Source organism: Haemaphysalis longicornis, unplaced genomic scaffold, assembly GCF_048455015.1.
Source record: "Haemaphysalis longicornis isolate Haplotype H1 unplaced genomic scaffold, Haemaphysalis longicornis Haplotype H1 scaffold_4, whole genome shotgun sequence".
Lineage (NCBI taxonomy): Eukaryota > Metazoa > Arthropoda > Arachnida > Ixodida > Ixodidae > Haemaphysalis > Haemaphysalis longicornis.
Genome location: NW_027526361.1, coordinates 19786230 through 19804873, shown reverse-complemented (window position 1 = coordinate 19804873; position 18644 = coordinate 19786230). Strand labels below are relative to the sequence as shown.

At 46.3% G+C, this 18644-nt stretch overlaps 1 protein-coding gene across 6 annotated transcripts in view; it reads left to right on the top strand.

The window, feature by feature from the left end:
* Nucleotides 1–18644, top strand: part of Dgk (diacyl glycerol kinase 1) — a 603682-nt gene that overhangs the window by 511763 nt on the left and 73275 nt on the right. For 5 of the 6 annotated variants that reach the window (XM_077706109.1, XM_077706108.1, XM_077706111.1 and 2 more), the window contains one exon: nt 9778–9891. The exons of the other annotated variant lie outside the window; for it this stretch is intronic. In XM_077706109.1, coding sequence (XP_077562235.1) covers nt 9778–9891 — 114 coding nt within the window. The remainder of the gene's footprint in view (nt 1–9777; nt 9892–18644) is intronic. 6 annotated transcript variants of the gene reach the window in all.

The window sequence follows — 18644 nt, the reverse complement described above, 5'->3', positions numbered from 1 at the left end:
CGAGATTATAAAAAGGTGGCGTGGGACTTGTGAGGGAAATTATACAGAAAGAAAAGAAACGAAGAGTGCTCGCGCTGTTAGTATTAACGTACTCCACATTTGCCCACTAATACAACACGGTACTTGTTGTACTTGCCTTCCGAATTTGCGTACACCGCCAGAAAAGGGCCTGCGAAGTTCCATTCTTCCGCCATCTGTTGTATCGTTGCGCGAGATAACAAAATACCCCAAAATACAGTGGTCCAGGCTTTTGGCTGCATCGTGTCTTTTAAAAACCAACCGTATAAGATCATTACGTTAGAGCGACGCCCAAAGAAGCGATATTAAAAATCATGACCCATTCCACTCTGTGAAGGTGGCTGACCAGCAAAGCTGAGGTGTAAGTACGAACTCTTGGCGTAGGTAGTGTGGCGACAAGCCGTTTGTCGACGCTATTCAATCTCGCTGGGTGGTCTCAAATCGGGAGCTTTATGCTTGCGAGTTCGTGGTGGACAATCAGGGTCCGGCACCCACGATCCGAGGTCGTGGGTTCGGATCGCACCCGGCGGACATTTTTTCTCCACTTTCTTTCCGTCTTTCAAAATTCGTCACATGTTTCAATGACCTACAGCATTTTCCTCTTTGCTTTCTGAGGCATTCTTAACTGCCCACCCTTCTAACGAGCCCCTCATTTCCCATTCTCATTCGCTCTATATATATATATATATATATATATATATATATATATATATATATATATATATATATATATATATATATATATATAATGCCCGCCGGGTGGGATCCGTACCCACGACCTGCAGAATACCGGTCTGGGGCGATGAACACTACGCTACCGGCGGGGCTATTTTCCCCTCCACTTTATGGAGTATTTATGTTAAGGTAGTTTTGTTTCCTGTGCTTGGGGGTGGAGCCAGCGCCACTCGGACTACTCGGTACTCGGGATGAAGGGGACCTTTTTAACCCCAGGGCCGTGACTCGAGTGTCTACGACATGTCGAGAGTGGTCGACCAGCGTTGAACCCTCTTAAGCTCCCTATGGCACCAAGTCTGCCAGAACAGAGGCCCTCGCAACGCATGTAGCGAATAGGAATAGGAAATGAGGGGCTCGTGGAATTAAGACAGAAATAAGGGGTGGCAGTCAAGAAAACCTCTGAAAGCAAAGGGGAGGAAGTGGTAGGTCATTGAAACAGATAAAGAATTGGGAAAGACATAAAGAAAGTGGATAAAAAATGCCGGCGGGGTGGTGGGATCTGAACCCACGACCTCCAGAATAGTGGTCTATATATCCCTCGTATTTCTCGACTCGAATTTTCTATTAGTTATTCCTGCATAAAAAAAAAGCAATCATACCTCATTCGGCACTATAAAACACTGTTAAAACGCCAAACAGCACTGGCAATAAGGACTGCAACTTTGATATATATATATATATATATAGCGAATCAGAAAATGGGAAATGAGGGGCTCCGTGAAATGAGACAGAAAATAAGGTTTGGCAGTCAAGAAAACCTCGGAAAGCAAAGGGGAGGTTGTGGTGGGTCATAGAAACAGATGAAGAATTTTTTGAGTCAGAAAGAAAGTGGTGAAAAAAAAAAATATATATATATATATATTTGACGCCTGGTCAAACAATCTGATACTACTAGCATTGGGTGTATATAGTTGCGAGATCCCATTTCAAACCGGTCGCTAGTCAGCCGGGAACGAGAAATGTAACATTTCAAGCGTAATAGTTGCCGCTATACCACCGGAACAATATAGGCCATTCTACCTACTTGCACGGAGACCACTTATGCAGCTATTCACGGAATTGTCTTTTCTCCTGGGGCGCATCCTTACTTTCGGGTTAGCCGTCCACAGCCTACATGTGCGACAATTGTGTACGTTGCATAGTTATTTCTATATCAGTTTATTTCTTGTTTATAAAGACGAAAGTATAAGCTGCCCCATTCTGCGGAAAACCGTTGTTGTCCGTTCGAGAAAATGGCCGCCACTGTAGAGAAAAAAACACAGGTGTGATTCGATGGGATTTGAACCCGGGTCACCGCAGCAGCAGCATGCAGCAGCGCGATGCGCTACGGCTGTGCTTTCTCAGTACCTTTTTTGTCCTTATTACATGGAAATCGTGCGAATTTTATGCGCTTACAAGAAGCCCTGTATAAGCAGTCTACACGCATTCACAGTTTAAGAAGGGAACCTAGTCAAAAGTTTCAACTAAAAGTCCGGGAGGCACACACACGCGTCAAGAAGGCATACAGCAATTGTGGGGGCTCACTTCAAGCAGCATACACACTTCGTACCCAGACACATTGCTCCCGAAAGAGCGATTTGGTTGAACAAGGAGAGCCCGCATGACGATCGATCACGCGGCAATTCCACAAACTGAACAATCTCACAGATAGAAAGAGATCATATGGAACTGCACTGTCTCTGTCCACCGGAAAAAATCGAATAACATACGGGGTGATGTCTATGTCCCTCTTCAGTGCCCGTTGTAGAATGTCCCAGAAGAATACTGTGTTTCTACACATCACAAAATAACGGTCCACAGTTTCAGGTTGATTACACAACCGACAGATAACAGACCATGTACAAAAAATTCCGTTTATGTAGTCACGTTTTAACAGGAAGAGTTGACGTATGCAATTGAAAGAAAAATGTCTTCACAGTCGACTGAATGCACGTACGTCTAACACGTGATAAAACACTATCATCCCTAATATTCAAGTATGGCTGACAATACATAGGCACAGGGAACAGGTTTTCCTTTTATACACGGGTCATCTGCTTCCTGGAGAAGTCAAACAAGTATTCCAGTGAGAAACGTACTTTCAAAGAGCACGCGTTGCCAGCGTTAGAACTAAAGTTGTTGTTCCTTTTGTTTGCGACACACACCTACTCTGGGATTGGCCAAAAATCGGGAGCTGGGAGGGTCTAATGTGCCCGCTCCACAAAATGCACAAAACTAGGAATTTGAAACGTAAAAATTGTAGCGCGCCGCGTGACCCCCGAACACGGTGTCACGTGAGTAGAAGAAATGAAGCAGGTCGAAGTAATTCGCTTTAAACGACCAAGGAACGACGGCGAAAGCATCGGCATGCTTTTGTTTTCAAAGTACGCATTGAGGCTTAATTTCATTTCGAAACCTTTAAAAAGCGCAACACTTGAAAAAACGCGACACAAACGAAGTGAAAATAGGACGAGTGTCGCATTTTTCAAGTGTCGCGCTTTCTGAAGGTTTCGACATGAAATTTTACCAACTAGCCCAACTCGCCATTCTGGTGAGGCTTAATTTCCGCTAGAAATGTGTTTTTTTTTCCTTTTACAGGACAAGACAAAGTAATGAAAGGCAGGCGGGGACACTTGACCGAAGCCCCGATAAATACAAGCAGTTGGCTTAAAATTGGAACTTGCGGAAGAAAGATCCCAAAGAACGTGTTAAATACATTGACGGGAACGAACGACGATTGACACTGAATGCAAGCAGGCGTTGTCGCTACAAAAAGCAACATTTGTTTAATCATTACAGGGGCAATATGTGTTTATGACGGTGAAAAGGAACGTGAAAGTTCCCTTGCTTTCTCGATCCGATTACTGAGCGAACGTGGAATCCCTATAACCTACAGCGGGCGCATGGCGCAGGCCCTCGGGCCTTCATCAAGACAGACGTACAGCGGAAGGGAACGCCGCCGCGCAAGAAAGAGAGAACGGAAAAGCGAAATGGCCTCGCGCGCCCAACAGTGGAGGGACCGGGCGAAAAGCGGGATTACACTTGACAAATGGCGCGACGCGCGGGGGTATGAAATGAAATGTGCGCTGGCTCTGCGCTGAATCGCACTTTCTGGCGGATTTATGAGGGTGGCCACCGCGGCCTTTGCGCGGTGTGTACGGCCGCTTTCGGCGAACCGCTCGTTCTTTTCCGCGCCCTCGTCCTTGAAGCTGCAGCCTTCAAAAATGGAGAGGAATAAAGTTGGAAGCAGATTGCGACTTGTGCAGTTTGTTCCAAGTTTCTGCCACCGCACTTTGTTTGAAGAGAGTGTTTGCTTTAGTTTACACTGCTCTTGGAACATAAGAACTCCCTGTCGTCAGTCCACGGGGTTCCCTTTTGACCTTTGAACTGCAATCGACAGGTGGTAGTACATCTTGTTTGGCGCTGAGGGATTTTTAATGCGAAAGCATTAAATGCCTTATTACGCAAAAAAACTTCCGTCCGGCGTTGGCGTGACCGAAAAGTGGTCCTAAAAATGTCCGTTAGGACAAAGAGAACAAAATTAAAGGAAATGAACTTTGGCGCAGTATTCGAGCCAGGGGGCTCCGGAATGGGAATTTAAAACGCACCCTCTGCACCACAGCCGATCTTTTGTTTATTTATTACCGCCGTTTTCATACATCACTAGTTATTATCGGTTTAAAAACCATCGACAAGACTTTAGCAGTGTAAAACTATCGTGGTCGCACCTGACAAAGGGAGAATGTAGTTAATGTGCTGTGAAACATGTGCTAGAGGCATGCAGTTTATGCCTGGAAAATAGGAAAACACGTTTTATTATGCTAGCAGGATAGAACTAAGTGCGACGATTGGCCATGCCTCTTATTATTTACCAGAGAGAAGCAAAAACGAGGCGAAGGGGGAAAAATCTTGACGATGATAATGAGTGTACACAGCACTTCCGTCGATGCTGTGTCCACTGCAATGTACTCTCGACGCCACTTCATCTTTGTACAAAGCGAGGGACTCTCGACGGCATGTCATAATTATATTTATTTATTTATTTTAAGAACATACTGCAGGTCATGGAGGCCCAAGGAGGAGTGTCATAAGGTGGTAACATTATCAACCATACAATAATACAAGCAGTAAACAGCAAAAAGCAGAACCAAGAAAAGCAAGTATAAAACAGGCACGACTAAACATTTGCTTATAATGAACCAAGAGAGTTTTCGGGTGCATTGTTCCAATCAATAATTGTGCGGGGGAAAAAAGAAGATTTAAACAGATTGGTAGAAGCGAACATTGGGGTTAAGGACGGAGAATGGGAATGGCGAGTACGGCGAGTAGCAAGGAGTTTCCAGAAGGAACTCCAGTCCAAAGCAAGTGTGCGGTGATGGAGTAAATACAACAATTTAAGGCGGAGAAACTGTCTTCTTGACTGCAAGGTTGGAATTCCGTTGTTACGCATCAGCTCGGAAGCCGACTCTGTGCGGTGAAATTTTGAATAAACAAACCGAATAGCTCTTCTTTGGATCTTGTCTAACAAGTCAGTGTTCTTTGATGTGTGAGGGTCCCAAGTAGTAAAGTGGGTTCCCAGTAACAGGGTACCATATAAAGTGGGAATTACGATGATATCCGGATATTACTCGCGACACCACGCACAGCTATCACCACGTCGAGAGGAACATGCATAAACTTCTCATTCCACGACAAGAACGCTGTGTATGTTATACTTTTCAACGTACTTCACTGACCACAAGGCAATGGTCGTGTCCGTCTATCTCAATTCACCACCACCGACACATTGTTAAAATACACTGCAATGCTTTCGCATTACTACAGAATAGCAGTCTTGTGTGTCTCTGAATTTATATTATGCGGTAAATGTTTTATCAATTCAGTCTACCCCCGACGCCATTTTGCATTCACTAATGATATGGTAATGCGACTTGCCGCTTTTTTTTTGCTCTTATCATCGTTGTAAGCTGGTCGCAGTGTATAGTCCGTTTAATTACGGGTAGGCGAACTCAGTGGGCGTTAATACGAATCAAGTTCCCGGGCACAATGAGACAGGCATATCCTTTCGTAATTGTGATACTCAGACTTTTTCGCTAATTAATGCAGCACTCCACTTCAATTTGCAAACATAATTTCTAGTTCGTTATAACATTTTTAAAGTTAATGGTCACTATCAAAGCTTTACAGTGAAAGTTACAATTACGAAAACACTTCTCAGCTGTCTCTGAAACTTAGCGGTCGAGGAAGAGGGCTCTTAGCTCTGGGTTATCCTATTACGGAGACCCCTCGGCGTTCCACCTAGACACATTTCGGTAGGAAAGAGCAACCGCGAAGAAAGGCCCCAAAAGCCGCTGGTTTAACGGCTCGGATCGATAAAGTTGCAAAATGTCTTTTTGAACAGCCCCGTCGTAACTTGATGGTTAGTGAATGTCTTCTCACTGTATTTGATGATATCACTAATATGGCACCGGTTGCGTTTAATTGCATTTTAAACTTGTACGTCAATGTAAATGGGTGCCAAAAAGATTCGGTGAGGTATACAAAAAAAAATTCTTTCGCAAGGCGAGTGCTTCCGGGCTTGCGTCGCTAGCATTAGGAATTCAGGTTAAGATTTACGTAATATTCCCATCGCCATTCTTTATGGACAGCGCTAGTATTTGAACGGGTGTCCCAACAATAATTACATGATTTGCATAATTTCTCTTTTATGGTCGTCCGCAATTTAATCACCCGCAGCCCTTGCTGTGAATTTGTGATGCTGCGAGCTCGATAGCACACCATTTTCCCAAAATCAGAATCGCTAAAAAGCAATGCATCATAGATTCTTATGCAGGCACTATACGCTATACTGTGATATGCACGCAGTACATGTGTATGCATGCACATACATACATACATACATACATACATACATACATACATACATACATACATACATACATACATACATACATACATACATACATACATACATACATACATACATACATACATACATACATACATACATACATACATACATACATACATACATACATGCATGCATGCATGCATGCATACATACATACATACATACATACATACATACATACATACATACATACATACATACATACATACATACATACATACATACATACTGTGGGCATTATCCTATCCTTAATACTTGCCATTAAAGAATAGAATAACAGAATAACGTGCCGTCGTTATTCTCACTGCTCTCGCGCAGCACCGAACTGCCCTGCCGAGAGACTCTGCCCACAACTGGTTCGAGAGCGAGCCACGACTCTCGCCGCGAGTGTACGTCGTCACTCACTTCACATGGAAGCGATACATTTCATAGTACAGGGGTTTATTACGCGGACAACCACGATACAAACACTACACTGCACTACGCACCTAGCCCCTGGGGCATACACCCGTCAGCGTGTGCCCAGCCCGTAGTCGGGCAGCAGTTAGCGTCCGCCGGCGTTGGCCGGCCGCAACGCTCGCTGGCGTAGGGGAAGGGGGCTCTCTGTGGTCGCTACACATTTCAAGCCACTGGACTCGACCGGGTGGCATCGGCGCTCGTCCGCTGACCTCAGACGGCGCAAGCCGTCACATCGCGGACGCGGGGGCAACCTACCAATGAGTGGAATATGCCTGCGGAGACTCGCCGGACATCCTAGATAAGCGCACTGACGCAAATCAAGGCATGCGCAAAACGACACGGTGGGTGCCGTGACCCACGGAAGTGGGAAACAACGGCCAATGCAAGAAACGGCCAAAAGTGGCCGAAGGGCATTTACGTACCGTGCGATCGCTGCGCGTCCCAAGGGCGGTCTCCCCGGGGAGTCTCCTGCGCGCATCACCCGTTGCCTCGTAGGGAGAGGAGGGAAGCGCGCGAGGATCGCCCTCGCCCCGCCAAGGAGGAGGACGTCGCTAGCGCCTCCTCGTCCCGATTTGAGGGGCTTGGCCCCCACAATACATACATACTTACATACATACATACATACATACATACATACATACATACATACATACATACATACATACATACATACATACAGCGAATGAGAAAATGGGAAATGAGGGGCTCGGTGAAATAAGACTGCCAACCCTTACATACATACATACATACATACATACATACATACATACATACATACATACATACATACATACATACATACATACATACATACACGCACACACGCATACATACATACATACATACGTACACGCATACATACATACATACATACATACATACATACATACATACAGCGAATGAGGAAATGAGAAATGAGGGGCTCGGTGAAATAAGACTGCCAACCCTTACATACATACGTACATACATACATACATATGTACACGCACACACGCATACATACATACATACATACATACATACATACATATGTACATGCACACACGCATACATACATACATACATACATACATACATACATACATACATACATACATACATACATACATACATACATACATACATACAGCGAATGAGAAAATGGGAAATGAGGGGCTCGGTGAAATAAGACTGCCAAATAAGACTGCCAACCCTTACATGCATACATACATACATACATACATACATACATACATACATACATACATACATACATACATACATACATACATACATACATACATACATACATACATACATACATACATACATCCAAACAAACAAGCAAACAGTTGGCTGCGATCATTGTTGCAACGCATACATTTTATCCACAATTTTACTTGTGCAGACGCGCACATAAGCATCTAACGGAAACAGTATTCACAGAATTCACAGGAGAGTAAAAACTGCACGTTCTAAAATAAATGTCATTCATAAAAGTATATTCGGAATCTTAGAAATCACGCAGGGCGCGGTTTGAAATTGAAACTGATAACTTTGGAATAATTAGGAAGGCCTAGAAATTCACCTCGACCGTATGCGGGAGGCTGTATAGTTGGTTGAAAGTTGCGTGCGCTGATAATTTTATTTTATGGTACCCGACAAAAATTTCATATAGCTCACCGGAACCATCTCAATCATTTACATTGCAAACGGGTTAACATCCAGTGCAAATATTTGTTCCGATGACGTTCGTTGGCCCCGCGGCCGCATTTGGAAAATTTCAATTTGGTAAAATTGAGCCGCTATGTGGTTCAATTTTCATGATGTTTCAAGCCGTCCGGACCGGTGTTCACGAACCAACTTCAAGCATTAATCTATGTCACTTAGATATGTCTGTCGGACTGGCTTTACCGAATGCACGCGTGAAGAGACCTCCATACCGGGAATAGTAAGGCAAGAGCCTTTACTGTGTTCTGTCCCCAGAAGGGCAAACGTGGTTGGGTGCACTGAACCTAAAATTTGAGTTTATTTTTGTAGACACGGGCAAGGCTAAGCATGCGATTCGTTGCAACTGTGTGTCAAAAATGGGCGTTTTAGGAAGAAAAGCACGCCTTGTTTGAGGCGTTAAGTGGCGCAAAAGCCGAAGGCCCGCCGTCATTTTTTTTTTACTTAGATTCTACTAACGTCTACTTTTAGGAGGGGGTGGAAAGGTTACCCAGGGCGTTTCTTTCAGCCAATGTTAGTACGTAAACTTTTAGTTTTCTTCTGTTACTTGTGTGTGCGTTACACGATTCTGATGTTCTGAGGCGTGTTCGGCGCAACCTGCCGCCAGATTAGTGGAGGTGTATGGCGTAGACGCGCCTAGGCAAATGCTTGCTGCTCGCTCATGCTGCTGCTGCTGCTGCTGCTGCTGTTTTGGCTGGGCCTAAGCGGCCGCTTATATCGTAGTAGTGCGCTTGCTGGTGCAGTAGAATCGCGCGAGGCTTGCGCAAGAACCGCTCATCGGAACGGCATTGTAGGGAAGGACAGATGGATGTCCTCCCCCGCCGCCGCCGCTGCTGCTGCTGCCGCTGCCTGGACCGGTGATAGAGCTTTGCCAGAACCACAGGAAGCCCCGCCGATTGACTGACGTGTCTTCTGCCCTCTTCCTTCCTTCCTTCCTCCTTCCTTCCTTCCTCCTCCTCCCCCTTCAGTTCCGTCACCTGGTGGCGGGCAAATTTCAGAGGGAAGAGTCGCTAGATGATAGGAAGACGGCGGCCGTGTTGCATAGGACTCTAACCGGCGGTTCCCTTGACAAAAGCGCCAAGGTAAGAGCGAGCCGACGTCGCTTCTTCTTCCTCTCCCCTCCCCCTTCTCATTCTCTCTCCCGCCCTTCTTCTTCGTTGTCTTCTCCTCGTCGTCCGTCACTGCGTGTCGAGCGCCGTCCGCACCGCAGCATCGATGTGGAACCACCGTCGGAACGTTTATGCCTGGACGAAAAAAAAAAAAACCTGGTCGCTGCTGCCTGCGAGGGTGACTCGTTGTTGCTTGGGTTCTGACATGCCGACCGTGTTCCTCGTTGTAGCGTGTGTGCGTGCGAACCGACCTTAGTTGTCTTTGTTGCTCGCATCACTTCTCAACCCAGGTTACTTTGTTCTCCCGTTTTTTTTCTCTCTCTCTCTCTCTCTCCCTCTTTTCTTTTATAACCCAGCAGCTGGATTGTCGCACAGAAAAGTTGGCACGATATGGGTCCAGGAAACACTGTGTTTGTTTTGTAGCAAGAACGACAAACGAAGGTGTTGTGAACCGTAGTAAACTGTTGCTTGCGTATGAGGGCATATCTCTCGTTGGTATTCCTTTGCAACCCGTTGTTCTTTTGTTCTAATTTACCTTACACGTTTGAATGGGGAACCTGAGAGCACTCCCATATTTCTTGCTGTGGACATGCGCTTTCGTGTTTTCTGTGTCGAGTGTGCCTTGTGCAGTCGGTGTATCTATCAAGAAATGATAACGGAATCCTTCGGTTCCTTTTTGAGAAAGCCTGGTTACAAGCAATGTTCTTGGATTAATGAAAACTTTTTCTGCGTCTACCTTGTTCTTCCGAAGTTGACATTTTGTCCTGCTGTGTACTGTTCAATAATTAACTCCGATGTGAACCACCGCTTCGGAGCACAGAGTGTGGGCTTGAATACTTCAATAGTGATTTGAATACAGCCTGGCGCCGGCTGTGGTCCTTTCTTCAGCTCCGTCAGTCAGGGTCAGATACAACTGCTTGTAAAGACAAAAAAAAAATCCAACGCGGCAACTGACTGGAGCAGAACTTCTCGGCAAGTTCTCAATCGCTTCAAATAATCGCTATGTTCTTTATTTGAAAGCGCTAGTTTTTTTCGTTGTGAATCCGTGATGAAAAAAATTATTTAACCATCGTCGGTTAGAACATTTAATGGGGCGGGAAATTTATGTTTTGCTGGTTTTAAACACGCCAGTATTTTCGATGCGAGGCTTCCGCAAAGCGCATAGTATGCAGAATAACTACTCCCAAATGGCGCAAAGCGCGAGGACGCCGGTTCAATCCCCTGCTGCGGCGGCCGCTTTTCTGATGGAGGCGAAAAGCAAAAACGCCCGTGTGTGCGAGATTTCGGCGCACGTTATTAAAGATCCCCAGGTGGTCAAAATTAGTCCGGAACCCTCCACTACAACGCTCCTTATCGCCTGCGTTGCGTCGGCGCGTTAAACCCTACAATCAATGAACCAAATGGCGCAAAAGTTGTAGTGGAAATTTCAACTGCTTAAAACGACGCATTGGGAACTTAACATTACAGCTAATTTTCTTTGTAAAATATGATTTTTTTTTAATTTTGGTTAAAGGGGTTGCTGCATTTGAAATTTCAGTGGTCTGTGCGTAAGGGTGTTGAGTGCGAAATCAAGCGTTTCTGACATCACTGGCCATGCGCACTTCAACTTTTGTTGGTTTCTGTGTGTTTGCGTCCTCTTTTTTGTTTTCATACTCAAAGATCAAGCTGATCGCATTGAAATTGCTTCTCTGGTTGCACACAATGACTGCCGCAGCGCTTGACTGTAATCCTTCATATGTGCTAACGGTGCACAAGAAAGAAGGAATCGTCTTAACACAAATTTAGCTCTCGTTCAACCAAGCTTCCGCGGCTGTCATGACACTTGTAACACGCGGACACTGTACTCGTTAATACAGGGGCCGAGTGGTTGTCAGATGTCAGGACTCGTTGGGTTGTCCTAACACAGAAGTCAGCTTTCGTAAATATTGATAACCTCGGTGCTGGGCAAGTGTCCTGATTCGGCGCCAAATATAGAACTAAAATTGACTATGTAAACGAAACAAAAAATTATAACAAAAGATAAGCGTGATATTGTAGGGGCCGCAAACTACGATTGTACAAGTTGTAGTTCAGTGTTCGGCCAGAAGCTGGCCTTATTCTTCCATTTTTTCCCCTTGCCTACATTTATAACGTTTATTTCACAGTTGTCGAATAATAATGCTCGTCATTTTCGCTGTACAATTTGCTTGGAAATCATCGCTCGTTCTTTGTAGATGTCTTGTTGACATTTGCGAATTGAGGCAGAGGTTGTTCTCCAATAGTACATCTATTTCCGAACAGTTTAACGTGAGATGCACCGTTCGATTTAGTGCTGGAAGGTCCTCGCTATCACAGCGGTCATTATTTCTCGTTGGAGCTCGAGTCGCTACTTTGTATCTTAGCGCGACCGCGGAAGGCGAGGCTTGTGCACAGCGGACGTGACGCCGAGCCGTTCGATTCAAGGCGAGTCCTTCAAAGAGCACTCGACATTGATCACGGCTCAGGCGCTTACAAGCTGCCAGCGTGTGATGGCGCGCCCAAAGCATGCCGTCACAGGGAGGCCTCATTATTCAAATGGAAACGCTAGCCACCATCCGGTTTCCTGCGTGTCGCCAGGGCCCTTATCAGGCGTCGGAGCATAACGCTTTTTTTTTCTATGTGAATCACAGAATCTTTTATTTACGTGGTACTTCTGGACCGTGAGTAACACCCGGTACGTCTGCTTAAGCGCGATGTCTTTATGTGATCTCAGGCTTTCAGGTCTGGGTGCGCCCCAGCGTCCAGCGCAAAGAAAGTTCTGCATGCAGCACGAAAGCAAAAATTCCACGTGTTCATTACGGTGCTTCGAAAGGCATTTGTTGCGACACAAAAATAATATCGAAACCCATTGTCACAATAATAAATTAGGGACTCGGATTTTATTGTTCATGGATATTATGAATCGGAGGCTGCGATGATTAATTAAGGCGTGTTTGTGACTACGCAATAGATGATGATGATAGGTGTAGCATTAAGGGACAAGAAGAGAGCGGAGTGGGTCAGGGAACAGACGCGCATTAAGGACATCGTAGAAATTAAGAAGAAATGTGTGTGAGCAGGGCATGTAATTCGAAGGCAAGATAACCGTTGGTCATTAAGGGTAGCAGAGTGGATCCCTAGAGAAGGCAAGCGCGACAGGGGGCGGCAGAAAGTTAGATGGGCAGATGAGATCAAGAAGTTTGCGGGGATAAATTTCTGGCAGTTAGCACAGGACCGCGATGATTGGAGATTCATGGGAGAGGTCTTTGCCCTGCAGTGGGCGTGGATAGGCTGGTGATGATGATGTGACTACGAGGTGGTTGAGGATGCCGGAAGGAAGGATTGTGTTTTCAAAAAAACGCTTATCTCTAACCACTGCAGAACCCCTGGCGGACTCGCGCTTGTTTTCCGCGTACTGGGCTGTCTGCACTAAGGGCAAGCGTGTTTCTGAGTAGATATTTTCACATAGATGACGAGAATGGCTGTCATCGCTTGCCGTAAAAATAAAAAAAAAAGTATACACATCAGAAAAACTTCTTATCCGCTGGCGTTCTTGGAGGCCGACCTTTCTAAGCCTTTCAGAACGGTATACCTTTTTTCGTTGCCTTTTATGCCATCTGATGACAGCCCTTCTCATCATCTAAGTGTGTGTGGGGGTGTGCGTGTGTGTAATAGGTTATTTTAATATGAATTTAGTGCTGTAATATATTTTATTTTCATTAGCTGAAGATCTATAGAGCTCGTCCACCGTGAAAATCATACAGTTAGAAATCATTAAACTGCTGTGGAGCTTGGCTTTTCTCTGTTTCAGGACATCTCAGACTCGGATTTTTTTTATGACTCCGCCGGTTCCGAGAAAGCCGCCTCATGGTTACCGTGCGGTATTAATTGTTTCACGTACCGTAAACACGGAACCCTGTTTACTTAATATGGATAGCGGCAGAGCGAGCTCTCCCACAGCCCACGTTCATCTGTGTAAAGGAAGAATCTCCGGGATGAACGTTCGGCCGATCTTCACAACGGAAGCCCTACATCACATTTATCCCTTCCGAGGAGTTCACTTTCGAGTCACGTATAGCGCGAAAATAAGATCTCGTGCGGCGTATGTATAGCAGAACGCGAACGGATCATCGAAGGGGACAAGAACGACGGATTTCATGATCTTCTCTTGTCAGCCGGCACTGAAACCCAAAAACGCGACGCGTACATCACCCGCCTAGCTGACGTCGTCTGCACTCAGTCGTGGGCCGCCTATGGCGTGGACATCGGACGATGTCCGTCAGGCACCCACGCAGTGCCGGAAAAAGGAAGGTGGGTTGCCTGCTTGGAAGGTTCAGGCCTCGGGCCCCCCTGCTACACGTGGGCGTCCCTATCGCACATGTGCGCAAGCCTGCCCGTTACGACCCCCGTTTTCTCGCTGCCGCCATATTCGCTGTAGGAACTGTACGCGTTGCGTGCTGCTCATCTCGCGGTGCGCGGTTGTATACGACGTTCCCAACGTGCCCGGAATCCCTGACCTCCCTGTCAGGCTTTGTAAGCTGGTTGGGACCAGCGGTGGCCTTGAGTCCTCCTACACGCTCACTTTTCTCACCTGTGAGTTGGCCAGTCCCTTTAGTATTCTTTCGCTGCTAGTTTTGTAGCGTAAGCTGCACTGGCCGAGGTTGAGCAGTTTCGCGTGGACCCTGAAGGGCTGTGCTGCGCAAGCGCGAGGAACATTGGATTGCATTAAATTGGATTGTATTGTATTGGATTGGAAATCCAATCCAATTGGAGTACGGGTGTGTAGAGAATCGGGTCTGCACATTCGCCGGTCTGCGCATTCCAGAGGAGTGACGTCATAACCGCGGCAGACGCACTGGCGCCGGCGCGTGCCCAGCTGTGCGTCTCCGTTGCGCAGTAGCCAAGTCTCACGCTGCGCCGGAACCGCTTGATAGCCGTTTCGCGTGGCTCCTGGAGAGCTGTGCTGCGCATGCGCGAAGAGCAGTGACTAGACTGGATTGGATTGGATTGGATTGGAAATCGTTTGAGCAGCAGTAAGCATGATGATCAGCTAATCCTAGACAACCAGGAAACCTAAGAATAGCCAGCTGAACCTTAGCTCACGCTACGTATATCCTGGCATAGCCGAGCTAAGCCACTGCTAATTTTTTCCTTCTTTTTTCAAGTGTGCGCGTATCTTTGTTTTTCGCGGCCTTCATCTGTTTCATGCATGCTATCGCAGCCGAAATTCGTCTTGAAGGATTCTGCGGTGCATTTCTATGTATTCTTTTCTCCTGCGTTTGCCGCTCCTGGTGCCGTGCCTGCTCCGGGCGCGCCTAGGGCGATTACGTACCGGGTTGCATGTCAGACAAGCTCGGCCTTTCCCGTTATGCAGCCCAATTTGTAATGCAGGATTGGTTTCAGCCATTTCTTCAAAAATTTTCGGCGATGTAGTCGTGATAAAACCTTTCCCGAATATGCGCCGCTCAGTGTTGCAAATTTTCGCAAATTTTCTGGTGACGTTCACCTCGAGATAGGCAACATACGGAACGGTATATGAGGGACAAATAAACCCGATAAGCGTGTTGATTTTTGGTTGCAAGGTTGTCATATCTTCAAAGCCATCATGTACACAAGACTGCAAAAAATGCTAAATATGAATCAGTAGTATAATAGGCAGATATGACAAGGGTAAAACGTATGACGTAATGCCGTCTTGCTGGTGACCGAACGCACAGTTGCGCGATTTCGATATTGCAGACCGGTATTGTGTGCTACTCGTAATCTCTTCGTTAATGTGAAAGAGTTTCGTTGTGATGTTCCGCTGAATCCCGCACCTGGTGAGAAGATAAATTAACTTTTAAATACATTCGCGTATTTGGGAGCCACAGCGCCCGTATCTATAATTTAGGCCACCTGTAGCACCCAGTGAAAACAACATTTAGCTTCGCGTGATCTCTAACAGGTCGGTGTCTCGGTCTTCCAACTCCCTACAACCGCACACAATACTTTCGCTTGTAAACCGCCACGAATGCGAGGCACATTGTATAGATATACACGCAGCGCCGGAATCGAGACCATCAGGGCTAACATTTACGTTTTTGCGGAATTGGGCCACTGTATACAGGCACGAGGCCTTGCGCGGGAAATCTCCAGAGCCAACTTCGGGGGAGTTGGTTTCGCCTATCGATCCGAAATCGATTTTGTCATTATCCAAACGAGCTCTCCCTAGAGCAGTGGTTTTCGGTTAAAAACGAGCCTGTCGCCTCCGTTTTGCAGATCTTTCCACAAGTGAGAGCGGATGGCCGGAACCAGGTCGTGCGACGAGCGTTTAAAACTGGCTCTGAAACGGTAACGAGGGAACGTTCTTGATGAAAATTGCCGCCTCCGCAGTGAAGACACATGACCGCTAGTGCACTCTTGAACCACCTATAGCCTAATTGTTTTTTGCGTATCCTTCGTTTTTGAAATTTCGGAGAACTCTGAATTGCTATACCACGACGATTCGACGACAAAGATACTGGACCTCATTTTAAATTGCATTTAGCAATACAGCACTGGTTGTGCGAATTAAGAGGGAAAAACTGTGATTTAAGTTATATTGGTAAGGCTGGAGTTGCATTATTTAACGTTCTTAAGAATCTGTGTGCGGCGCTTAAATATAGATACGGTGCTGCTGTTTCGATCTGGTTTCGAATACCCCAACGCCAACGTAAACCTTCCGCTCGGAATACAGACACATCTGAAGGAATCAGTCAACTCCAAATCCCTCCTTCGGGTGCTCGAACCAGACTCTCCGAGCCCTGTTTCAAGCGATTTAACCTAGCTAATCGCAGCCGCGAATAGATAGAACAAATGCGTCGCTACAACAGACGTTGTCCGGGCCGTCATGTCGAATACGGCGCAGGGCCCTTAAAAGAGACGACCCGCCTCCTCCCAACAACTTGCTGCATTGCCTGGTGATATGAGCTCCTTTACTGGCGAATGCCGCAGTATTTACCGTAGAGAAGCGATGTGCGTGCGGCTCTGAGAAAACATTCGTCCGTTCGTGTGTTATGCGCACGCGCACCCCTGACATCCCCACTGAACCAGTCATCGTGACCAAATCTTCTTCAACCGGGAAAAGCAGAATTACGTGTTGTATCATGATCATGCTGACCACAAGCGAGGAAGATGGAGCAGGGCGCCACCCGAATCCTCGTGAGAGAGTCATAAGCACACGATGTAGTCGAATGACACGGCGTCGCGCTTTGAAGTGCGGTATGGCTCTGCTATACAGGGTGATCGAAGTTAAGTCGACAGAATTTTTTTTAATTAGGCACTTAAATGTACGTGAAGACTACCTCTACAGTGAGATTATGCGCCGAGGGGGACACAGAATGACGTGGTAATTATTGATGACAGTGTCCTAATTAACTAACATTTAATAATTAACTTTTAGTGTATTGAAAAGTTAGACGCGATTGTGTTTCTATGCAGTTTCATTTGGCAGAATTCTTCTGGCGCATCCGTGCTCCGAGATATCGAGATACCGAGATATCGATCGCATGATTACGCATGCTAGACCGTGAAGACCGGCGCAAAGCTCTTCCCCTTTGTTCTGTGTTTCCATAGCGGTTCCCAGTACTGCAGATTGCGATAACGCCAGCCAAGGCTGAAAGGGTGCCAGTTATCACTTTTGCCTATTCCTCCGCCCCCTTGCCAGACTAAACACCGTACACAGCAGGAACGTCACAAAAGAGAGGAGCTTTTCACCGGACCTCGCTGTCAAGCATGCGTAATCATGCGAACGCCAATTAAGCTTCGCAGTTCGATGCCTCGGGGCTCTGATGCGCCAGAAGAATTCTGCCAAATGAAACTGCGTAGAAACACGGTTGCGTCTAACGTTTGAATGCAAACATGACTGTTTACTAGAGCCACTAAAAGTAATTATACAATTTTAGTGAATTATGTCACCGACATCAGTAATTAACACCTAATTTTGTGTCCGCCTGGGTGTGCAACCTCACTGTGGAGCTGGTCTTCACGTAAATCTGGGCGTCTATTTATAAAAAAAAAAAAAAGAAACCTGTCGACTTAATTTTGATCACCCTGTATGGTACAGTGAATCGCCCAGCAGCATGAGGTACTGCAGAGTGATGCGCCCTCTTCTCGAGGAAGGGCCATGTGGGATGGGCGTCTGTTTTCTAAAGCAGGTGGTGGCTATACTTACTGCACGCCAAAATAGGTGCGGCCATCTTTGAATGCGCAACTCCAATGTCCATTGCCCTCCACGGCCACTCCTTTGATTACGGGCACTCGTCGGAAAATACCGGTGCAAGTTTACAAATAGGAAAACGAGATCGCGTTTTAATGCCAACGGCGACGTGATCAGTGACTCGAGACTGGCGCTACCATCTTTAGGCGCTATTTCGGGCAAAATACGCTCCGTTATGAGTCGGTTCTGCTATGTACAAGCACCCACTATTGGTGGGTTTCATCTAGAAGGCGGCGGTCCGCTGGTTTATTTCTTCATTTGCCTATACCTTCCAGCAGCAGTGGCGAATCAGAGGTCGTGACTTTATGCAGATTGCCATGACAGTTTTATGTGTTTACAGTTATTCGATCGCATATCCCGAGAGCTTTTGTTTCCAGTGCTGCACAGGCGTGCTTGCGTGAGCTCATGAATATCGATAACCGCTACAGACATCAAAATAAAAGCCTTTCTACGCGTGCCACGCTACACGTTGGTCCATTTCACATGTTTAGAC